This window comes from Symsagittifera roscoffensis, unplaced genomic scaffold, assembly GCF_963678635.1.
Source record: "Symsagittifera roscoffensis unplaced genomic scaffold, txSymRosc1.1 SCAFFOLD_166, whole genome shotgun sequence".
Classification (NCBI taxonomy): Eukaryota; Metazoa; Xenacoelomorpha; order Acoela; family Convolutidae; genus Symsagittifera; species Symsagittifera roscoffensis.
In genome coordinates this window covers 15,514-41,263 of record NW_026971650.1, presented here as the reverse complement: position 1 = coordinate 41,263, position 25,750 = coordinate 15,514, and the positions used below count along the sequence as shown (strand labels likewise).

The 25,750-nt window shown below is 33.5% G+C and overlaps 1 protein-coding gene across 6 annotated transcripts in view; it reads right to left on the bottom strand.

The window, feature by feature from the left end:
* Positions 1-21,989, bottom strand: part of LOC134856633 (uncharacterized) — a 28,962-nt gene extending 6,973 nt beyond the window's left edge. The window contains exons 1-2 of one of the 6 annotated variants that reach the window (XM_063872911.1): positions 21,822-21,989; positions 21,253-21,574 (exon numbers count right to left, since the gene is read on the bottom strand). In XM_063872911.1, the coding sequence (XP_063728981.1) occupies positions 21,253-21,547 (295 nt within the window). In that variant the 5' untranslated portion in view covers positions 21,548-21,574; positions 21,822-21,989. Of the gene's footprint in view, positions 1-21,252; positions 21,586-21,821 lie in introns of all 6 variants that reach the window. The other 5 variants (XM_063872909.1, XM_063872912.1, XM_063872910.1 and 2 more) reach the window with 5 other exon arrangements.
* Positions 21,990-25,750: the final 3,761 nt, after the last annotated feature.

Sequence of the window (25,750 nt, the reverse complement as noted above, 5' to 3'; positions counted from 1 at the left end):
TGGAGTTAGTGACATCAATCGTTGTGTCTTCTTGTGACAACGACGGTGTTTCCCAATGAAATCAATCTGATTTCAGAATGGTTTGCTATGACGGGTTTTTCTGTTTTATGTAGAGAACTTCTTTTGTGTTCGACCTCGTCTGGGAATGGCGTGGAGATTGTGCGTGGAGGGGGTGCCTTGTAACTCGGATCTGTACGTATACTCGAACATCGAGGTGGTCATTGGTCTAGTTCAATGAAGTCCTTTTCTGCGAAGTCAAGTCGTACTCTAAATCCTTTGAGTTGTGATTGTGGACGGCATATTAGTTGTGGTTGGCCATTCTTTTTCGAGTGTAGTGGGGTCATTTTGTCTTTGGATGTTCGTCTTTGTTGTTGTATGCTGATCTATAATTTACATTTTATAAAATTTTTATTAGTTCAGTGTTTTAATTATGATCTTGGTTAGTTGTTTTCACAAAAGCATTTTGTTTTAGTTCGGTTATTTTGAAGAGTTACTCACCCTTGAGTACCTCTTATTAAAAATAGAAGTGTGGTCACAAAGCGTGGATGTAGCGCGGTGGGTTAGGCCGGCTATAGAGCATGCTCAGGACGTCCTCTCTGGTGGGTTAGGCCAGGAGTGGGAGTATGATTTCGTGCGGTTTCTGTGAGAGGTCCTGTTATGTGATAACGTTTTATGTTAGGTTTTTGGTGGTCTTTCTTATGTTCCGTTGGTTGTGTCCTTTTTTCAAAAATCAAATTGTTTTTGTTATGGCTTTGTCTTTCGACTTTTTTGTGTTTTATTATTTCTTTTTTAGACTTTATAATAGTCTTCAAAAGAATAAATTATCCAGTTTTAAGCTGGGTTAATCCGGTTTGGGTACCGTTGGTTTTCTTTTCTTAGTCATGCTGTTATTTTATGATTTGTGGTGTTTAGTAAGCTGCGTTGGTTAGTTTTGTTTAGTATATAATTCCTTTCCAACCGGTTTAAAGGAAAGTTTGAAACTTGTTATCGTGTGTTAGAGTTGTTAAGTGTGAAAACTTGAAACTGAAACTCATTATTTAAACAATTCTTCGTGGGCGAGCTGTGCGAGTTTGGATAGAATTCTTGTGCGAGTGAATGAAAATATCAAAAGGTTAGTACTGCATTTTCATTTTATCAATTTACTACATAGAATTTTAATTTTACTGCTAGTTTTGGGGAAAAGTTAAGTTACAAATTTTCATTTTTATGAAATTTACTGCTTTTGGGGAAACAATTTATAAATTAATTTATTACATTGTATGAATTTTATTATATTTATCTAGTGCAAAATATTAAAAAAGTTGAGAAGAATTTTAACAAGTTTTTTATTTTTCTTTTCTGTTTTTGCAGATGATCGTGGGGTGAAGACTAAAAATCTAAATGAGACATGAGTAAAGAATGGTTAGTATTAATTTAAATTTATTAGTGAAGAATATGTATAAATTATACTTACCTGTTAGTCGTCGGGGAAAAAACCGTGGGGGAAGATGTCGTGTATCATGTCTGAATTTGTTAGTAATTTTGCTAGTATGCGAATGATGTTTTTAGTTTGAAGCAGTGGCCAAAGCAATTGAAGTGCTTTAATAGTTTTTAGTTCTTACGTGCCAACTGCAAACTCGTAAGGTGTGTTTTGAATGAGATTATATATTTTGTGATTGTATTTAGTATTGTGGATGAATTCTAATATAGGGATTTCTATAGGTTGGATAAATTCATGTGGGATAAGGAAGGGTCTGGATTCTTCTGCATTAAAGGTCTTCGTGATGGGACAAAATATATACATTTGTGTTATTGGGTCATAATTGCGGAGGATGCCGTGGAGGTTAGTATCTTTGATGCAATATTTGAAATTTAGAAAAAATGGCGAAGTGTACTTTGAATTAAGAAACTGAAAACGGTTGTGTGGTTGTCTTGATGGAGTGTGTAGATCAAAATGGTTTTGTATGAAGCGATAATATGTATATGTGTGAGTTTATTTAGTGCGTAACATAATGTCGTGTGAGCAGTGCAAATCGCGTTCATGTGGTGTAAGGAAGTGGAAGGTTAACGAAAATAATTGAAATTTTTCTTTAAAACTTTCGTAAGCTTGCATGTCAGTTAGTGCTTCAGAAATGATGTGATCAAATTTTCGATCAAATATATTGAGTGTAAATACATATGGTGTTTTGATGAAAATTTTTTCGGTTAGTTGTGGGTTAGCGAAGCGGTCGTCATCTAAAAATTGATCTTGATTAGTTCGGATGATATTATTGTCGTAATATTCTAGTGTAAATTCTTTAGCTCGGGGTGCAGTGAATGTTTTTAGTGATTTTTTATATCCTAGATAAGTAAATTGTCTATGTGTTAGTGGTGTGGTGAGTCGATATAGCATATCTTTATTCCTTTCTATATCGTTATGGGTATTAGATAACGGTAGACAAAGGGGATTAGTAAAATGATAATATGTTGTCCAATGAAGTGTAGGCATTAAAACATGTTCATCTACAAAACTACGTGTGTCGTTAGTGTCGTTAGGTGTGTTTAATGTATATTGTGGGAATGATGGTAAGGTGATTGCTAGAAAATCTTTCGTGTTGGTGTGGTGTGGATGATTAATATATTCGCAGGCTGTTCCTGGTTTGGTCGGGAATGGATGGTTCGGGAATTTCCTTTTAAAAGTGCGATAAGCTCGGTTAGTGCTATTTGATGATTCGGTGGATGTGGATGATTGTGCTAATGATGCAGTAAGTACTGAGGTGTAGGGATAGGTGGGTTTGAGGATTCTATTGAGGAAGAATTTTGATTTACAGCGAGGGTGTTAGGGTGTAATAGTTGTTGTTGTAGGGTGATAAAATTATCGAGTTCTTGGGAGATTTGGGGAATATCTGGAGAATTGGATGATCGGTCTGAATGAAATGAAGAGTAGGTTGGGGTTACTTGTGAAGCATGAGAAGGAGTAGAAACGGATGGGAGTGGGTTATTTGGTGGGATTGGTTGAAAAGGGGGCTTTGAAAAAACTGAGGAGTTGGTTTGAAAATTATTGGATGGAGATGGTTCGGAGTCTGCAAATTCATCAGGGGTTTCTATATTAGGGTTATTGAGTTGTGATATGGAGTATAAAACTGAAATATCTGAATTAGTGTCTGAATTCATGCTTGATGTTATATTACTATTTGGAAAATTGGGTGGCGGGAAAGCAAAAAGTGGAATTATTGTAATTGGAGTGTTGAGGTTGGTTGGGTGGGAATTTGAGCGGTGTAGGGATCCAAGTTGTCGGCTCATCGTGGGCTAAAAAAATTATTATTTTGAGACTGAAAAGCGGTGGTATGGGGTTGATCGATAATTTGTTCATATGTATTTTCATCTTGTGAATGATGTGTCATTATATGTTGTATGGGACTTTGCGATATGTTTGGTCTAAAATTTGGATTATGGGTTATTGCTAAATTTCGGAAATTTCGTGGGACTAAGGATAATGGATGGTTATGTGGTAGGGGTGGCAACTGTGGTGCTGTAGGCGTTACTTCTATATTATTATGTTCTTCGTCGTACGTGTTCTGTCTTGTCGCTATTTTTGTGTTATATTCTTTTCTTTGTGCGTCTAGAAGAATTTTGTTTATTGATGATGAAAAAATTCTAAAAAATCCTGCAAATAGTATGCGTGCTACACTTGCTTGTCTATTTACTTGTGTGTGTATAGCACATGTGTTATAGATTCCTTTTAAAAGTGAAAAAAGAAATCCTATAAAGTTAAACATTGCGTATAAAATAGTTAATTTTTCTAAGATGTAATAGGGCTATCCTAGAAAATCGAGAATTTCATTTTTTAGTGTAACAAAATTAAAAATATTTATAGGTGAAATATCTTGTGGTCTGTATTTTTCACCATTTAGATATATATAGTCTTTAATGTCTTTAAAATATCCGCTATAATCTTGTGTATAGATATCTGCAAATCCTGCTGTTTCGGCAAGTTTGCGTAAATTTTGGTCAATTGATTGTCATTGTATAGTGTCCATTTGTGTTAATAATTCCTGGAATTGTTGTGTTCTAATGTGATGTTGGATATCGGATTTTTAATATATTCCAATTGATTGTAATTCGATATTTGGATTTGGAGCAATAGCTCTAATGCTTTCGGGTGAAATTTTTTTGAGTGATTGCATTAATGTGGGGTATGGGGTAAGAAGATCATATTTATCTTCATCTGGGTTCAATTGTACTACATTGTGGCTATTTTCTGATCCACATGGGACTGCGGTATCCCAAAAATATGTTCGTCTTGAAAGTGTGTCAACAAAATGTACTTTATTTTTATAAAAGATAGGGATTCTTTTATAGCATCTTTTATCTTCAAAAACATATAGTGGTGATACTTTTTTGGTACAAGTATAAAACCATAAAATGTTTCCTTCGTAGTCTAAAAAATTTGATCTATTTCCTGATAGTAAACATCCTGCGTAGGGTATTTTTAATACTGCTAGTGCAAGTGATTGTAGGATTTGTGTCCTTTCTAATTCGCATAGTTGATGAAGTGTTTCTGATTCAGAGAGTGACATTTCCTGAAAAATTCGGCTAATTGTGTAGTCTAATTTCATTTCTAAGTGAATATCATAGTGGATATTACCAAAATAAGAATTATTCATTAGTGATAGTTCTTGTAAACGTGTGCTTTTTGTGTCATGTGGCTTTAGATGTCCATCAGGTTGACCATTACTTTTTTGAAAGTTAACTGGTATATATGATGTTCCTTCGTTTAGAGGATGACCTGTGGCATAAGGGTCAATTTTTATTTTTCCAGTGATCATGTCGAAACCTTTTTAGTATTCAACTAATATTTCAGAATATTGTGTTTTGTGAAGTGGATTTCTGTATTTGCATGCAAGTTCTGTTTCTTGATATATTTGAAAACGTGTCAATTTATTTTCTATATTATGAATGTTTCGAAAATCAGTACTTTGTTTCCGTGATGGATTTACTTGTTCATATGGAATTGATTGTATAAAATATTTTTCGTGAAATTTTATCATTCGAGCGTGTATTTTTGCTACTTGAAATGTTGTACGTGTATCTTCAGGAAACCAAACAATTATTGCTTGTGTTCGTGTTGTAGGGTCACAATAACCTTGATAGTTTTTACAAGGTAATCTAATTCCTTGATAGATCATTGTGTTGTCAGATAAATCTCGTGTGAGTTATATTTTTTCGAGTTGTATTTTCCAGTCGAAAAACATTATTTCTTGATATCCTCTATTTTTTGTGTCTGCTTTGCAGTTTGATGGATTATTTATACCAATGTGTGGTATCCAGTGCTTATCGTGTATGTCATAAGTTAATCTTCCGTGTGCGCCGTTGTATGAGTATTTTTCATCTAGTTTTATATGTCCTTGATATCTTTCAAGTTCTGCTTGATGTACAGAATCGGCAAAGACTTGAAAATATACTAAGTTTCTATCGGTGTTTTTATTTCTTGTGATATTTAGTCTGAGTAACTCGTTTTTACAATCGTCGGGATTTAGATGTAAAAGTCGTTCTATATTACTTTGGTAGAATGATTCGTGGTCAAGTCGGTTTTTATTTCTGTTTGAGACTTGTGAACAATGTACTTTCTTTTCGGAAAATGTTGCTGTAAATTTATATCCTACAACTGTTGTTGCTCGGGCTTTTGAATAGAGTGTCGCTATTACATTTGTAGTTTCTTTAGCTTGTGGTTCTGTTTCGCATTGTGATACTTGATTTATTGCATATTTGTGTAGTGTTTTTTGTTCATTTTCTTCACAATCGTAATGTGTTACTAATAAGTCTTGGAGTCCTGTGCGGGGAGAAGGATTTATGTTCTGATCGGAGATTATTAGAAAAAGGAGTTGGAGAAAAATCAATCTTTTCAAAATATACATGTATATGATAATCCTGAGTACGGGTTATAAAATGTGATGTAACCAATTGTCTTTTTGGTATATCTGTCGTATTTATATATTACTTCAGTTGTTATAAATGGTGGTGGTAGCGATTGAGCTGTTATATTTGGTGGGTTTAATGGGTAAAGATGTTGAGCAATGTTGTTTAGTTTAACCATGATTTCAAATTGTAATTGTAGACTATTTTGTTGGAGTATTTGGATGTTATGGTCACGAATGTCTTCGTGGATATCTTGTCTATATTGTAATCTATTTAGTGCCCAGTTGTGGAGTCGGTTACTTTCTGGGTGTTGTCCAAACAATGGTGGGGGTGCTGTGAATGTGTTCCAGTCTAATCTTACAGGGATATTTGTTGATGATTGTTCTCGATATCTAGCGTCGAGGTTATTTGGGAAATTGAAAGGAAAAGGCGTTTGTGAAATCTGGCTTATTGATGGTGTTGATGGTAGTGATAATGTTTCTGGTAGTGATGATGATGTTATTGTATCTGTAGAAATATCTATTGGATCATTTATTAAATTTGGTTCACCTTGTGTGAATGATTGTGTTGTCCGATATGGTAGTCGTGAAGTTTGGTTTGGGGGGTTAAAGGGATTTTCACGTATTTGTTCAGATGTTGGTGTTGAACCTAAGTAATCTGAGGGTAGACTTGAAAGATGCTACGTTGTGAAAGAAGCGTAGGGGTTTCCGGTATTATGCTAATTGGGTTTTCTGGAGTACTTGGTGATGGGGATTGGGGTATATCAAAATGATCTCGGGGGGTTTGAAAATTTCTATTTCGTCGTGGATGTATAGTTTGTCTATTTATTTCAATTGTATTTTGGTTTTGACTAATATTTCGTATTCTACTTAATTCTTGTGGTAGTGTTGGGTACAAGTTATATGTTGGTTCACTCAGAGGTGCCTGTCGCTGAACTGGTTCGAGTGGTTCAGATAAGCGAGCGTGTCGTTCTTCAAAAGTATATGGGTTATCTTGGAAAGAAATTTGTGTAGATGTTTGGGGGTTTTGGGTAGTTGTAGGTGGTGTCGGGTTTTCTTGGGATGTTGTCGGTGAAGACTGACTGTGTGATTGTTGGTTAGCAATTTTTGAGGGTTTTTTAATTTATTTCTTTTTAGTGAAAAAATTTATGTTTATTGTAGTATTCTTCTAGAAAAAGAATTAAAAGGATTGTTGCTAAGGCGAATGTTATGACTGCCTTCTTTAAACATTTGCATATTGTCAATATGAGGGATGATAAAAATGTTATAAAAATTACGATTAGGAAAAAAATATCTGTTCTACTAAAAATGGTTCGTATCATTTAAATAAATTTTGGGTTTTTGTACCTGTGAATATGGTCAATGGCTTTTGAAAGATGGAGATATAGTTCAAATATGGAATAGAAAATTTAAAAAATATTGCAAAAAATGATTAAGATTATTACAAAAGCTTCAAAGGTATCAAAAAGAAATATGAATAAAAGTTTAAATATTGTTAAAAAGTTTATGAAAATGTTGAGAATTATGTTGACTGATCGAGAGAAGAGCATTTAAGAAATGGCTTCTTGATCGAATATTTTTGTTGTTTGGGGCAATTTTCAAGTGTGGTCGAATTATTTATTGGTTTTTTGACAAGTGGGTTGAGTTCCGTGATGGATTTACTTGTTCATATGGAATTGATTGTATAAAATATTTTTCGTGAAATTTTATCGATCGAGCGTGTATTTTTGCTACTTGAAATGTTGTACGTGTATCTTCAGGAAACCAAACAATTATTGCTTGTGTTCGTGTTGTAGGGTCACAATAACCTTGATAGTTTTTACAAGGTAATCTAATTCCTTGATAGATCATTGTGTTGTCAGATAAATCTCGTGTGAGTTATATTTTTTCGAGTTGTATTTTCCAGTCGAAAAACATTATTTCTTGATATCCTCTATTTTTTGTGTCTGCTTTGCAGTTTGATGGATTATTTATACCAATGTGTGGTATCCAGTGCTTATCGTGTATGTCATAAGTTAATCTTCCGTGTGCGCCGTTGTATGGGTATTTTTCATCTAGTTTTATATGTCCTTGATATCTTTCAAGTTCTGCTTGATGTACAGAATCGGCAAAGACTTGAAAATATACAAAGTTTCTATCGGTGTTTTTATTTCTTGTGATATTTAGTCTGAGTAACTCGTTTTTACAATCGTCGGGATTTAGATGTAAAAGTCGTTCTATATTACTTTGGTAGAATGATTCGTGGTCAAGTCGGTTTTTATTTCCGTTTGAGACTTGTGAACAATGTACTTTCTTTTCGGAAAATGTTGCTGTAAATTTATATCCTATAACTGTTGTTGCTCGGGCTTTCGAATAGAGAGTCGCTATTACATTTGTAGTTTCTTTAGCTTGTGGTTCTGTTTCGCATTGTGATACTTGATTTATTGCATATTTGTGTAGTGTTTTTTGTTCATTTTCTTCACAATCGTAATGTGTTACTAATAAGTCTTGGAGTCCTGTGCGGGGAGAAGGATTTATGTTCTGATCGGAAATTATTAGAAAAAAGAGTTGGAGAAAAATCAATCATTTCAAAATATACATGTATATGATAATCCTGAGTACGGGTTATAAAATGTGATGTAACCAATTGTCTTTTTGGTATATCTGTCGTATTTATATATTACTTCAGTTGTTATAAATGGTGGTGGTAGCGATTGAGCTGTTATATTTGGTGGGTTTAATGGGTAAAGATGTTGAGCAATGTTGTTTAGTTTAACCGTGATTTCAAATTTTAATTGTAGACTATTTTGTTGGAGTATTTGGATGTTATGGTCACGAATGTCTTCGTGGATATCTTGTCTATATTGTAATCTATTTAGTGCCCAGTTGTGGAGTCGGTTACTTTCTGGGTGTTGTCCAAACAATGGTGGGGGTGCTGTGAATGTGTTCCAGTCTAATCTTAAAGGGATATTTGTTGATGATTGTTCTCGATATCTAGCGTCGAGGTTATTTGGGAAATTGAAAGGAAAAGGCGTTTGTGAAATCTGGCTTATTGATGGTGTTGATGGTAGTGATAATGTTTCTGGTAGTGATGATGATGTTGTTGTATCTGTAGAAATATCTATTGGATCATTTATTAAATTTGGTTCACCTTGTGTGAATGATTGTGTTGTCCAATATGGTAGTCGTGAAGTTTGGTTTGGGGGGTTAAAGGGATTTTCACGTATTTGTTCAGATGTTGGTGTTGAACCTAAGTAATCTGAGGGTAGACTTGAAAGATGCTACGTTGTGAAAGAAGCGTAGGGGTTTCCGGTATTATGCTAATTGGGTTTTCTGGAGTACTTGGTGATGGGGATTGGGGTATATCAAAATGAACTCGGGGGGTTTGAAAATTTCTATTTCGTCGTGGATGTATAGTTTGTCTATTTATTTCAATTGTATTTTGGTTTTGACTAATATTTCGTATTCTACTTAATTCTTGTGGTAGTGTTGGGTACAAGTTATATGTTGGTTCACTCAGAGGTGCCTGTCGCTGAACTGGTTCGAGTGGTTCAGATAAGCGAGCGTGTCGTTCTTCAAAAGTATATGGGTTATCTTGGAAAGAAATTTGTGTAGATGTTTGGGGGTTTTGGGTAGTTGTAGGTGGTGTCGGGTTTTCTTGGGATGTTGTCGGTGAAGACTGACTGTGTGATTGTTGGTTAGCAATTTTTGAGGGTTTTTTAATTTATTTCTTTTTAGTGAAAAAATTTATGTTTATTGTAGTATTCTTCTAGAAAAAGAATTAAAAGGATTGTTGCTAAGGCGAATGTTATGACTGCCTTCTTTAAACATTTGCATATTGTCAATATGAGGGATGATAAAAATGTTATAAAAATTACGAATAGGAAAAAAATATCTCTTCTACTAAAAATGGTTCGTATCATTTAAATAAATTTTGGGTTTTTGTACCTGTGAATATGGTCAATGGCTTTTGAAAGATGGAGATAGAAAATTTAAAAAATATTGCAAAAAATGATTAAGATTATTACAAAAGCTTCAAAGGTATCAAAAAGAAATATGAATAAAAGTTTAAATTTTGTTAAAAAGTTTATGAAAATGTTGAGAATTATGTTGACTGATCGAGAGAAGAGCATTTAAGAAATGGCTTCTTGATCGAATATTTTTGTTGTTTTTGGCAATTTTCAAGTGTGATCGAATTATTTATTGGTTTTTTGACAAGTGGGTTGAGTTTTGTGAAAAATTGTTGGGGGCGAATTTTATGGTGTTCGGGAGGTCTTCTTTTACTTTATTTATATTTTTCAGTTGATCTGGGGTATTTTTGAGATTTTTGTACTTTAGGCTAAATTAATATGGTCGTTCTTTCACTTTAGGCTAATTTAACATTTTTGTTTGGGGGGTTTTTGAGGTCTGAGTTGGGAAAATATTGTTGATCTTTGCATTATTAGATAAGGGAGGGTTATGATATTATGGTGTTATTTATTTTAGTTGTCAAGTTTGAGTGGTTTGCTTATTTTTGACCTGGAGGTTGTAAAGTTATAGTTATAGATATGCCTAGAGTTTAATATCTTTCGTCTAATTGGTTTGTGTTAGAGTTATAGAAGGTGACGGATTGAATGAATCCTATTGGCTAGTTTTGAACTAGAATCGCTGCGTGTTTGTCAGCATGTTATTTTGAAAAATGAAAGTTTAAAAGGTTTCAGAGGTGCAAAGATTATTAATTTTAAAATTAAAACTGTTTTTGAAATTCAACTTTCTTTAAGATTTTAGATTGTGGAATGAATGTTTTGTAGTTTTTGCATGGTTGATTTCTAAGTCGTGATGACTCTCTATGTTCTGATTTCTCGACTTGTTCTTGGGGTATAATTTTTTCTGTCATCTTTCTATTTTTTCTTTCTTTTTGAGGTATATTTTGATCTAGCTTTTTTGTATTGTTTTTGGGTGTAGTTGATTTTTTATTTTGTTTTTCGAGGTGAATGTCATTTTGTTCTTTTATTTCATTTTCCGTATGTGGGTGATTTTGAATAACTTTTAAACCTGTGAAAGAATATAATTGAGTTAGTTCGCGTAGTGCGTATTCTTTTGGGTAATAAGGTAAGAGATTGTTTCTATGTTGAACAATTTCTTTTTGGTCTGAGTCGGTGATTTTATATGTTACGTCAGTGGGTTTGGCGATTATTTGGTATGGTCCTTTACGAAGGGGTTGTAATTTTTTAGAAATTCCTTTTTGAGTATTAAAATTAGGTATTAAAACAAATGTTCCAATTTTTAAATCGGAGGCTGGTGTAAAACGTGAATTTATTTGTTCGCTGTGTTTTCACTAATTGTTGTATTATTAAATTTTCGAAAATATCGGAGGAGTGTTTTATTTCCTAAAATTGTGGTATCTGCCTTTACGGGTTTAGTTTTGTATTTGTGCCATGATTTTAGTTGTCTAATTACTGGGTCAAGATTTTGATATTGTTTCAACGTATTAATTGTAATTTTATCTGTTGGGGGGAGAAAAATGTTTTCAATTTCTAATTTAGATAAAGGAATTGTGTCAAGTGGGTCATGGAGGTCAAAAACTTGATTTATTGTGTATTTTGAATCATTTGTTTGTGGTCCTGATAAATTTATTTTATCAGTTAAATTTTCTTTTTCAATTAACGGAAAAAGGTCTTTTTATGCGAGTGTTGTTTTACTCGTTTTTGTTGGGTGTTATTTTTTATCCATTGTGAGTATGGAATTGGTTTGAAAGTTGATGTTCCAAGTAGATCAACTTCGTAGTGGTTATTTTGGCAATCTAAGTAAAGTGGGAAGTGTTGTAGGTTATTTATCTGTGATTGTTCAATGTCAGTTTTTACTGCATATTTGCATTCTAGTCGGGGTGATGTTTCGTTTTCTGCAAGGTAAAATTTTACATTTTTGGGTATTTCAACTATGGTTTTTCGTGTAAGTAATTCAGGTGGTGTATTTCGACTTAATGTATCTGGTAATGCAAGATTCTTTCCTGCTGTCCAGACTATATGTAAATTTGGAAATTTCATTTGAATTAATTGAAATCTATAAATTCGGTGATTTGGATTTGACTTTTGTGTAAAGAGAAAAATGATTGGTTTAGGATCTGTGAATAGAACTGTTGGATGTTTTGATCCAAGTATCAGAAATTCATATTCTGTAAGTGTATAAATTATAGCTGTACATTCTCTCATTTAAGTTGAGAGTCGTAGCTCTGCTTGATTGAATAATCGAGAATTTGCTGATATAAGGTTCATTTTATTTGTACCACTATGTGATTGTAGCAATGCTGCGCCGATGCCAAAATTTGAAACATCGCACATTGCATAGAATGGTTGATTTGGATCTGGAATTGTATTTGAAATTTGTTCAGTTAGAAGTTTTTTGATTTCTTCAAATCGTGTTTGGTGTTCAGTATTCCATTCAAAATTGTTTTGTTGTCTGAGAATATTATAGAATGGTCTTAAATATAATTGCATTTTATAAACGTATTTGCTTATGAAATTTAACATTCCAAGGAATTCTTGGATTTTCTTTTTGTTTGTTGGTGGTTGAAGTTTGAAGTGATGAACGGGAGTTGTAGTGATGAACTGATTTTTCCAACATCAAATTTTGATGTTGCATAGACTGATGAGTATTTTATTAGCTGTTTGGCTAACTTATCAAATTCGTCTTGTGTTATTTGTGAATGTTGGAAGTTAAACATTGTTAAAAACTTCTGCTGATCTTCTGTATAGTTGGTTATGTTGAATGTAGGTTTGAAATATGGGGTTTTTATGAAATAGTCTGTATTTTTTTTTCATTACTTATTATATTATTTATGGATAGTTCTTCATTAAGAATTGTGGATTGACAAATATCTAATAATTGGAGTATATTATTTACGCGGTATGCTTTTTCATGTATGGGTGATACTGTAGCGTTTGTTTCGCAATATCCTAAAAGTCCTAAGAGTAATGTTACTTGATACGGTGTATTGTTATATACATATAACGAAATGATGTCTGAATTCGTATTTTTCAAATATTTTATAGATGAAATCGTGATTTTGAAAAACTTATGGATAGGTTTGAATTCAAAGTCTGACATAAAGATTGTTGTTTATTTTGATTTTTATCATATTGGTGAACTTGTTTTATTGAAAAGTTATATATATTTCCTGATAGTGGTTTCAGGTGTTTCCGTTGTTGGTTATAAATTAGATAAAATTTTGAAAAGAATGGTGGTTGTTTATTTAATCTTTGAAAAAATGTTAGAGCTGTGTTTTTTGTTTTTGTATACTTATCTTTGATTAGTATTTTACTATTCAAGATGTTGATTGTTGGTATATATTTCGAGAAAAATGGTATGCCAATGATATTGTGTTTAATATCAGTGATATGAAATATTTGTTTAAATGGCTTGTTTAGAATTTTATTTTGCTCCATTGTTCTTGTGGGGAGAAGGAATAATTGAACTTTTCCATAATTTACTAATGTTGATCCTTGTGCTGTTGCTAGTTTACTAGAGATTGCAAGAGGCGTTAATTTTGGGTGTAATGTTTTGATTTCATTCCATGTGGGAATGTTAATTATGTTTGATTCTGCTCCTGAATCAATTAAAAAATCAATTTCAAGATCTGGTGGTTGAAATTCTTTGTTTCTTGGACCTTCTAAAAGAAATGGTATTGTTCAAATTTTTTCTTTGGGTTGTTCTTTTTGTACATTTTGGTAGATGTGATTTGTTTTAAGCTTTTTGTTTTGTCATTTTCATTGGGTTTATTTACGGTGTTGATTTTGTTTACTTCTTGTGCAGTTTGTGTAGTATTGATGGGTTCAATATAATAATTGTGAAGAAGTTCCAATTGATTTTCATATATATGTGATGTAAAAGGTTGTTCATATATAATAGGTTCGTAGTCGTTTTTGACTGCTATCATATTTATTGAGATAGTGTTTTCTGTATCACTTTCTGTGTCTGATGATCCACAGTTTATTTGATTTAGTTGTAGTTCGTTATTTCCTGTGTCATCAATACCTGGGGGGTCTGATGTTGTTTCTTCATTTGAATGTACTTGATTAATATGTCTTTGATGTTTGGTTATACTACTTCTGTAGCGATGTTTAGAATTATTATAATGGTTATTATTTCTATGTGGTGATTGAGAATAATTTCTATATCGATTATTATAACTTGAATTTCGACTTTGTGAATTATTTCGTGATCTGTTTTGATAATTGTCGTTTGATTTGTGATAGCTTGATCTGTTATATGAGTTATTTCTTGATCGATTGTTCGGGTAATTCTGATTTCGATTGTTCGAATAACTTCTATTTCGATTATTTGAATAGTTTCTATTTCTGTTATATGATGAGTTTCGTGATTGATTGTTTGGATAGTATTTATTTCTTGTGTTCGATTGGGAATTGGATCTAGAAACAAATTGTGTTGTGTTTGAATTTGATCTCGAGTAGTTATTTCGACTATTTGGTCGATTATGATGATTTTGTGAAGAATTCTGTGTATTTCTTCGTTCTGGCGATCTTCCTCTATAACTTGAGTTATATGGTGATTGATTCCTTGTGTAATTAGTATTGTTCGGAAGTGGTTTTTTTGAACTGTTGTTGCTGTATACATTTTTGTTTGGTAGATTTTGATCTTTCTTCATGTATTGATAGAATGATTTATTTGGTTCTTTATACTTTTGAGGTTTGTTCTGGTTATCTTGTTGTTTTTGTCTACATTCAGAAATACTATGTCCGTATCGTCGGCAATAATTACACCATTTTTTGAAAGACGGTTTGCCTTTAAAATTTGGGTGTTTTTCATAAATATTTAATATTTCAGTGATTTTTTCAACTAGGTCTGTATCTGATTCCTGTATGTTATTGATATTTGTAGTGTTAGTTTCGATTCGATTAACATACTGTAGTTTTAGATTTTCTGTTTCTTCAAGTTTCATTGTGATTTCCGCTTGCTCTAGTTTGCCTACTAGTTTTCGAAAATCTAAATCGGGTTCTCGAAATGAGGAAGGATGAGATGCTCTCTTTTTTATTGCTATTTTCCTTAATTGAGGTGTTAAGGTCATCATTAAAATTTCTGTCATTTTTGTGTTTTTATAGTCATGTGTATTTAATGAATATGCTTTTCGAACTAGTGTTTCGATACGTACTGCGCTAATTGTTTGATGGTTTCATTTGGTAATCTGCGAATTTCATTACATAAAACTCTTTGGTGTTGTTTATTTCTTTCGGAGTCAAACATTTTTGAAAATTCTTGTGTAAATCTTTTCCAATTTGATTTTATTTCTATAGGTAATACTGAAAACCATTTTTGGGCTGCGCCATCTAAGGTTGTTTCTATCAACGCTGTGCGTCGATGTATCCAACTTTGATTTAGTGGTGTATTAATTGGTTCAGGTCCTATATTTAAAATTAAATTTGCTGTTACTGCATTTAAATAATCTTCTATAGAATATTCAGGGTCTGTTCCTGTGAATACCATTAGTGGTTTATTTGATGTTATTGATGATCCACCCATAAGGTATGGATTCATTGTCATCTGTAGTGATTCTGCGGCATTTGGCATTTGTGAAAAATTTGAAAGTTGATTTTTTGTTATTTCGTGTTGTTGAAGGTAATATGGGAGTGGTATTTCATTTTGCATTTGAGTTGGTTGATACAAGTGTGTAATCATTGGGTTTTGTGGTTGAATTGGTTGAAAAGATTGTGTATTAGTTGGGTTTTGCATTTGTATTGGTTGTTGATTTTGTGTATCTGTTGGATTTGGAGAAAAAATTCTATTATATGTATAAGGTTTTTGCGCTCCTTGTCCGCGATATTCTTGGGTATACGGTGCAAAAATATCTGGTTGTAAATAATCATCATCAGATGATAAGTAATCCGTATGATGAGGTGCTTGCTTTTTATTTTTATTTTGTTGAAAGAATGGGTAATTTTCACTACGATCCTGTGGAGGATGTGAATTAGTTCGAAAATTTACTGAGTTGGTTGTTGTCATTCGGTTATCCCAATATTGAGAACTTACATGATTATTATTAGTTTTTCGTGGGCGATAGTTTGTTTTTCACGAATGTGCGTAATTATAATTGTGTTCTGCAAAAGTGTTTCTTGTGAACGTTCTTCGTGTGTTTGACGGTAGTGTCTTAGGTCTATATGTTTGATAATCCATATGTGAATATTTTGGAGCAACCGAAGGTTTAACGGTTGATTGTAAAGTTACTTGTGCCAGTGAAGTGTTTGTATTTTTTGGTGTTGTTAAATTTGGACGTATCGGTGAAATACTTTGTTGTGTAGTTGTTGTTGTTTGGACGATTTCTTCATTTATGAAGTGTGATGGTGTTTGGATATCTTGTTGTGTAAGATTCCTAGTTCCATTAAGGTTTTCATTGTGTATAACGGTCGAATTTAAACTTTTATTTCGCGTATCAGGTAAAAATGTATTGTAGTTTAATGGTGTTGCATCAATGGTCAGTGGTACTACTCTCACATAATCTCTTTGATAAGATATTGTACTTATTGCTTGACTTGAGATTGATTGTGGGATATTTAAAAATGCATGATGAGACCATTCAGGGTCCCAAACGTAGTCTGACTGTTCTGTGATGGCAGTATCATTGTTTGGATTTTGAGGTCTGAAATTTTTTCTTGCTTGTGAAATTAAGTCTATATTATGTATGAAATAATCTGTTATAAACCATGCCAAAATTTTTTGTAAGTCATGTTTTGTGTGTTGTGAAACTTCGTCTTTAGTGAAATTTTCTTTGATTATATGTAGAAAAGTTGAAAATAATGTGATTTCTTGTCGTACTTTTGTATGTTTGGATGTTTCAGTTGGTGAGATACTTTGAAATTCTATTTTTTCTAATATTGAAATATAGCTAAATATTATTGCAAAAACTTCGTTAGTAAATATGGAGTTTGCTCTTTGTGAGTTATGATATTGTATGCTTTTAATATATTCTAAGAATACTTTTGAAAATTCTAATTCAAGATCGTCTGTTTGAATTATATATTTGCGGTGATTCGGATTTGGTGTGCTGAATTCTATGGTGTAGCTTCCGTATTGTTGTGTTAAATTACGTATATCTTTCAGATAATGTTCGATAATTTGTCTTTTGATTTTTACATCTGGGAATTCTGCTTTGCATGGGCTGATTCCGGGTTCAAACAAATTTAGGAGTAAATTCTTGCAAAAGTCATGCTGCCCTCTATTATCGGGTGCATCTATGAGGAAGGGGTAAATCTCTTCGTCATCTGGACTATCGTCTTTTTGAGTGTGGTTCATTTTTTCGTTTAATGACTATTAATATATAACTATCGATGTGTCTAATTGGTTGATTCCAATTATACAAGTGTACTGGTTTGTGTTTATATTGCTTTTTTATTCTTTTTTTTCCTCTTTTTGATGAATTTGAAGTTGTTTCTGAGTCGGAAAAATATAATTGATCGTGAATGGGACAATTCTTATCAATCGATTCTTTTAATTTATAGAGTTCATCTAAATTGGTGGCTTCTGATTCTGAAAATGCGTTTCTATTTTTTGAAAATCTTTTTCGTGTGATTTGTCTTTGTTTGTTTATTATTTTTCTTTTTATTGTTAGTCGTTTTGTTCTAATGTATCCAACTGTTTGTGTATGAGGTGTGATTACAAGATCGTATTTTTTTTATCTATTTCACAGTTGTGTAAAACGATTGTTTGTTTGTTTCCTAGATTTTGAATGACATAAGGTTTAGGATGAGGGATGCAAAAAATTGTTAGATGATTTCTACTTTCTTAAACTGTTAGTCCTTACGATTTTTTGGTTAGCTTAACCTGGGTCTATTTGTTTAGGGTTGGAGAGAAAAGTATATCGATTCCGAAGAATGATTTTTTACTTTCTCGTGGCTAGTATAAGCTAAGGTGTTAACTTACTTAATCTTACTTAGGGGTAGTGATTGTGTTCAAGGGTTGGAGAATAGTAAATCGATCCACAAGGTTCAGGTATAATTAGAACGCGAGTAGTTCGTTAGATACTATTTTAAACTTACTAAGTCTAAGATTTATCCTGGGTCTGGTAAGAGGAGGGTTCAAGTGAAGGATGAATAACCGAAGTTCTTCACTGTTTATCCTAATTTGAATGGTTAGTTTTGTTGAAAAATTTCTATTAGTCTTGGGTTTTTTGGAAGGGTTGGATAGTGAAACGACGTTTGAGGTCGTTAGACACTTGCTAAGTGGGTGGGGGAGAACAAAATTGTTCTTTTTGATCCAAGGATAGGCCTTGATGATCAGGTTTTTAAATTTAGTGAAATAGGAAATTAATTAAGATCCAAGGATAAGCCTTGATGATCTGATTTTAAAATTAAGTGAATTTAAGTTTAAAATGGTTTAAATTTATTTAAGAAAAAGATTTAGTTTTTTAATGATATCAGTGAGCTTATGATTGCTGTTATGTTTAGGGGATGATGCTGGGACAACAGATGATTTTATGATTAGTAACAATTTATTGTCATGCTACTAATTTTTATTTTGATTTTCAATAAATAGTTTTCAAACATGTTTTATATAAGACTGCAGAATTTAAGAAAACGATCTGAGATCTTTTTATCAATCGTTATTGTATATTAATACTTTTTCTTAGCGCCTGAAATGATTATGAAGATTGACTTCAAATTTTATGTTTGTAAATGAAAATCTAAATTGATTGCTAATAAGATTCTAAATATAAAACTTTGTGTTGGCTTTTGCCGTACTATCATATAACTATATGGTAAGTTTCTCTTTTGTCGTATGTCGTCTCTTGTTCCAGGTCTTCTTACGATTTCGGGTAGTTCTGTTATCGTTCGGAATATCGGCTCTGATCTATTGAGTCGTAGAGACATTTCGATTAAATTATCGTCGTATAACATTTTTAAAATGTTTTGTCTAAATTCTAATCTATTTTTGGTTAATTCTAAGCTATTAAGGTCTTATTCGAGACTTATGGTCGCACCAGATGAGTTAGGTCCGATGTGGTTAACTCATAGAGTAATTTCGGATAGGGTACACCGTCTGCTCGTCACGCTATCTTATTTTCGGCCGGATAGATTCGTGCAACTTCTTAGTCTAATACCGATCCTAATCTTACTCTTATACTTTCTAGTCTCAGGGTGTTTATCTAGTCTCTGCTAGGCTCAATAGATCTAGGGTATACTGGTTTGTTGCGGCTGCTGAAGTTCTATTGGAGAGGCAACTAATTTCTAAGTTAAATTCAAGTCTCTCTGGTGCTGAAATTACAAGTAATTTCAGCACTTACAAATAAGTGGGTTGTTAGTTAGATGAATCATGATTGGTTAATATTAAATACTTTACAGTGGTAAAATATCTAATTTATCCAATCATAAAATATAGTTTAGATCAGGTTCCATAAAGCATCTGCAAAAAATTTGAAAAAAAACATAAAAAAATTTTAATTTTTTTTTATCACAGATACACAAAGAGAAAAGCTTCTTTTGAACTATGCTGCTAGATATTGAAATACTCCTAGTGAAACATGAACAAGACTGCTCCTATCAGGGCAAAGCCCTAATTGTTCAGACTGACTTTCATATTTTTAATAAAATAAGAATTGACAAAACTATGATCTAGGCTGATCATATTAAAATTTAAGTGTTACACTTTGAGTAGTGTATGGAATCAATAAAAGCAATTAGCTCCCTCAATTCAGTTTGGAACGATTTTGTTGTGCGGGATAATCAATCACCCGTGTAATTTATAAAACGAGCAGTTTACACAGAATCGTGGTTCATTATCGTGGATAATGAATCACCCGTGTAATTTATAAAACGAGCAGTTTACACAGAATCGTGGTAGATTACTTAGATTACTATAAAGCTGTGCACGGTGCTAAGCAAATAAGGCGACGGGACATTAAGACGACAAGACATTTAGACGACAAAAAAGTTTTAGCATCCAAAAAACTACAAATACGAGCAATTCCATCCCAATAAATTTTTACGGATTACAAACCACCTATATGGAGAATTTTTTCCAAGTTGTTTTTCATTTCATAATGGTTGATGCGTGTTTAACTGATAAAACTTCCGTTTTGTTTTTCTCAAAATTGCCCATGTTGACCAAAAGTCGCTATCTTACGACTTGATTTAATAAAAATCTTACAATTTCTTACAAACTTAGGCTCCAATAATGTTTCAAAATAGGAAATAGTGACTTTTCTTAAAAAATTGTAAGATAGGATCTTTTCCTACAAAAATGTTTCAAGATTTTTTGTTCGCTTTTCAAAAGTTTCTTAAGACCGGCTTCAAAGTTGTCAGCTGTAGCATAGTAAAATAACGGTAATTCGTAGCCTAAAATTATTGTTTCGCCACCTGAGCTGCTGTTTACTAGAAGTTTTGTCGAATTATATCTGAAACCCACATACAACACTTCAACACGTCCAAAGCTATATAACATGATTCGTCAAGGATATATTTTTTTAATCTCCAAACTAACTTTCAACAGCTAATTTCGTATAACTAGGGGTTTTATTCTCCAAACTAACTTTCAACAGCTAATTTCGTATAACTAGGGGTTTTATTGAAAAGTAAAGTTTTTTGTTTCGGAATTTTTGGTTTCACATGCATACATTATTACGCTACATGAAAATTTTTACTTCAATGTTTTCAGTGATTTTTTTTGGAGTTCGGGAAAAAGTTGCTATCTTAGAACTCTTCTTATCAGAAAGTTGTAAGATAGCGGAAAATTCCTACAAATCTTATGAGAAAAACTAAGATAGGGGAATTTTTTCTAAGATGGTCACCCGAGTGTGTTTAAATCAATCATTTTGCGTTTTGTATTTCTCAAAAACATATTCCCGTGTTTACAAATAATCGTTTCGCGTTGTCAATTTTTCAGAAATGTACTTTTTCGTCTAAAAGTTCAATCAGAAATGGTTCTCGCCTTAACAGCTGTCGCTTATTTACGGGTCACTGGTGTGTACACAGGGCTGGGCCCATGCAGATCAAGAATTCGATGCCCTGAAGAACCAGAGTTTTGTAAAATTGATCTGAATAAAAAAACACTCCTTTTTGGTTTTACCAGGACTATCAGCCCAAATTTTTTCTCAACTGGGGTACATACAAATAGAGTGAAAAAATAGAGATTGCAATTAAAATCTAATATCAAGTAAGTCAAGGGCTCACAATTTGAAATAGTAGGATTGTATCTTAAATTATTATCTTAAATTATCTTATCTAAATTATGTGGAGAGATCATAAAAAAGTCAACTTTATAAGATTTTAGCTTATCATAAAATTTTCGTATTTTTTAACATCTGAGTTCTTTCATCTTGATCAAATTAGTAATAAACACGAAAATGTATTTTGGAGTAAGCAATTACCCGTAAATAGTAATTGTCAGCTCAGAAAATATCTTTTTGTCTCACCCTTTTCTCTGGAAAAAGATCGTAAGGCGTCCACAGCCGCACTCTGATACACCGGCATCGTTGCTTTGATCTCTTCGTGAATCACTTGTTCTTCTTTTGTCGGTTCCTCTTGGATCAATAACTCAATTTCTCCAAATTTTGGGGTCGAAAATAACGACCCCACCCCCTCAGTGACATATCCCCCGTCCAAGAGGCAAACATGCATGGGTCTACCACAGTCAGGACAATTTTCACTGTTTGCTAAACTGGACCTTCCTTTTCTGCGCGCTCTTTGTTGGGCGCATGATAAAGGCATTTTAATCAAAAACTCTTATTTCGATATCTTTCAGCTCACTTTTTTCCCTGCTGCATTTAGAGAGCGTTCCAAGTCTTATTACCATGAGATATTTGCTGTAGTTTGAGCAATTTTCCAAATTCTTCGGAAAGATTTGAAGAAACCTATACCAAAAACCGGTATGGAAAATTTCAATATCTGTATTTTTTATCATAACATAAATAGTCAATTTTTAACAACGAAATATTTTGGTTAAATCACAACAGCGTTTAAAAGGTGAGCTGAAGCAAAGGACGAGATCCCCCTACGAAATAATATTTAACCAGTTATAGCAATCGCCACAAATTAGTTATAAAACAACAAATTAATTCAGTTAATCAACAATTCATAGCTGCTTCAAACTTGCTCTCAAATATTGGTCGTATTTTTTAAACTTTACAATATGAAGAAAACAATACTCATATTTAAACTTCTGGTCAAAAGAAAAAGCACAATTTTTATGCTGATGAACAGTCCAATTTTTCGTTAGAAGCTATAAATGTTTTGAATCACACAAAAGACAAATTATAAGTTTGCATGCAAAAAGCGAGCTTTTTCGGACGTTTTTGAAGCCATCTGATCTCTGCTCCCTAAATCACTCATGCTTTACTCAATGGGCGAGACAACAGCAAAAAAAGTCAGTGCACTAAGTATTAACCGATTGGTTAATTGTGACGGAAAAAGTGGAAACCAGCAGCAACGGGGAAAAGCGACTGTGAGACATTTTCAGAGCGCGCAAAAAAGGAACAGGACCAAATCTTCGAGTATGTGGAACACCCAGCAGTTGGAAACATGTATGTTCAGTCATCAAGCTACCACGCATCCGCGGTTCTGGGACAAAAGTATCACCGGAATGCCACCAAAGCTTTACGAAAGAAAGAACTGAAATATTGGGCTATACTTTTTAATTAAAAAATAAGCTTTCAGCTAGTAGCCTTTTTACATTTGTTTTGTAATCCCAGTAGTCATTTTAACAACAAAAATTATCAAACCATCAGCAGCAATTTTTGCATCATGGCTGTTCTGTTAAACTCATTGAAAGTGCAACATCAACCGTGCTACTTGAGAAGCTTACTGTTTTGTTCTAACCATTGGAAATGGGGAGGTGAAAAAATATTCAACGCCATATTCAGCACTTTAATTTCCGAAGTATATAAATTGTCGCCAACTGTATTTCAATCAACATAACACAATACTGTTTTGGCACTCACACTCACTGGATGGCAAAGTGACAGGTACTTAATGAAATTGGCACCAAATTGACAAACAGCTCCAAAGGCGACAATAAACAAACTCAAATCTAAATTAAGTGATACTAAATTACACATGCATGACATATCCTTTCGCTCAAAATTTTTAAATCAAAATTAAAAGTTTATTTTGCGTTTTAGACTCTTAGTCAACTCTCTCCTGGGAATTTAGTTTCTACAGTTTTCTGGCAGTTGTGCTTCACGTTTTCCTCTCCTTTCTACTGGCCTCGTACTCTTTCCCTTCTTTTTCTCCTCCTGAACAATACTGCCTATCATAATCCCTCCAAATTTGGGTCTCCTGCTGTTTTCTTTGTGCCCGTCCACGTAGACTGCCTTTTAGTGTTTGTTTCACCGTGCGGCTTACGCTCCGTCCCAAAATCGTTATTACGCAAGCACCTCGCTCGCTGTGTTTTGTGTCCCCGCAGGTACGTTGCTCGTCAGGTTCCGTCTTTCTGCAGGTAATTCGCTCGCCGTATCTCTGTTTTTTGCCGATTTGATTCTCTACGGTCACGACTATCGCCTCTTCACTTTTCGCCTTTCTCCCCTGCGTGTCTTTTGATCGGCCACTTTTGATCTCTCTGCAGGCACCATCACAAATAGCAGTCGCATCGGTTCAAAGTCTAATTCCGTATCAGAGTCGTAATCCCAATTTTCGATTGCCTCTTTGTTCCACTACTCGAACTAGGTTTTGCTACCACAATTTTTAGCCTAGCTTCTTCTCTAACTCTGCCGCCTTTCCGCCAACGTCCTTTGAAAACAATTTGTTGGGGTTACTGATTCTCTTCTAGTCCATTCCATTTTTTCTAAGAATAGACCCATTATCTAACATAACTAAATGTTTGGATTCATTCATGACATTTTTGAGTTAGGACCGAGTTGGTTAACTCATAGAGTAATTTCGGATAGGGTACACCGTCTGCTCGTCACGCTATCTTATTTTCGGCCGGATAGATTCGTGCAACTTCTTAGTCTAATACCGATCCTAATCTTACTCTTATACTATCTAGTCTCAGGTTGTTTAACTAGTCTCTGCTAGGCTCAATAGATCTAGGGTATACTGGTTTATTGCGGCTGCTGAAGTGCTCGGGAGAGTCCAACTAATTTCTAAGTTAAATTCAAATCTCTCTGGTGCTGAAATTACAAGTAACTTCAGCACTTACAAATAAGTGGGTTGTTAGATAGATGGATCATGATTGGTTAATATTAAATACTTTACATTGGTAAAATATCTAATTTATCCAATCATAAAATGTAGTTTAGATCAGGTTCCACCCATCCGGGTTTTACAGAGTTTTTTTAGAATAGTTCTTCTGCAATTCGAAGGATGGATGATGGACGTTGGTGTTTGGCGAACATCTTATTTCTTCTGTTTCCTCTTTGTTAAAGAAGTTCCAGGAAGCTGGAGTTAGAGACATAAGACGTTGTGTCTTCTAGTGACAACGACTAAGTCTTTGCAACAAACTCAAATCTGATTTCAGAATAGTTTGCTATGTCAGGTTTTTGTTCTGCGTGGAGAACTTCTTTTGTGTCTGATCTAATTTGGGAATGGCGTGGAGATTGTGCGTGGAGGGGATGCCTGGTTACTCGGATCTGTACGTATACTTGAACATCGAGGTGGTCATTGGTCTAGTTCAATGAAGTCCTTTTCTGCGAAGTCAAGTCGTACTCTAAATCCTTTGAGTTGTGATTGTGAGTGGCATATCGATTGTGGTTGGCCATTCTCTCTCGAGCGTAGTGGGGTCGTTTTGTCTTTAGATGTTCGTCCTTGGTGTTGTATTCTGATCTATGTATTGCATAATGTAATTTACATTTTATAAAACATTTATTAGTTTAATATTTTTTAATTATGATTTTAGTTAGTTGTTTTCACAAAAGCTTTTTGTTTTAGTTCGGTTATTTTGAAGAGTTACTCACACTTGAGTAGCTCTTATTAAAAATAGAGGTGTGGTCACAAAGCGTGTATGTAGCGCGGTGGGTTAGGCCGGCTATAGAGCATGCTCAGGACGTCCTTCCTGGTGGGTTAGGCCAGGAGTGGGAGTATGATTTCATGCGGTTTTTGTGAGGGGTCCTGTTATGTGACAACGTTTTATGTTGGGTTTGTTGTGGTTTTTCTTATGTCTTGTTGGTTATGTCCTTTTTCCAAAAAGCAAATTGTTCGTGGTATGGGTTTGTCTTTCGACTTTTTTGTGTTTTATTATTTCTTTCTTAGACTTTATAATAGTCTTCAAAAGAATAAATTATCCAGTTTTAAACTGGGTTAATCCGGTTTGGGTACCGTTGGTTTCCTTTTCTTAGTCATGCTGTTATTCTATGATTTGTGGTATTTAGTAAGCTGCGTTGGTTAGTTTTGTTTAGTATATGATTCCTTTCCAACCGGGTTAAAGGAAGGTTTGAAACATGTTATTATATGTTAGAGTTGTTGAGTGTGAAAACTTGAAACTGAAATTCATTATTTTAAACAATTCTTCGTGGGCGAGCTGTGCGAGTGTGGATAGAATTTCTGTGCGAATGAATGAGAATATCAAAAGGTTAGTACTGCATTTGCTTCTTATTAATTTACTGCATAGAATTTGGAAATTTACTGCTAGTTATGGGGGAATTTTAAGTTACAAATTTTCATCATAATTAGATTTACTGCTTGTGGGGAAAATTTTAGGAATGAATTTACTGCATTGTTATTAAATTTATAAATTTATAAGTGTAAGAGATTAATAGAATTGTTGAAATCTGTTTGATGAAATTTGCGATCTTTATTTGTTTTTTGTGGTTTTTGTAGGTGATCGTCGGATGAAGACTAAAAATCTAAAGAAAACATGGATAAAGAATGGTGAGTTTTTAATATTTTAATTAGTTAGTAATATTCATTTAATTCATACTTACCTGTTAGTCGTCGGGGAAAAAACCGTGGGGGAAGATGTCGTGGATGAGATCGGAA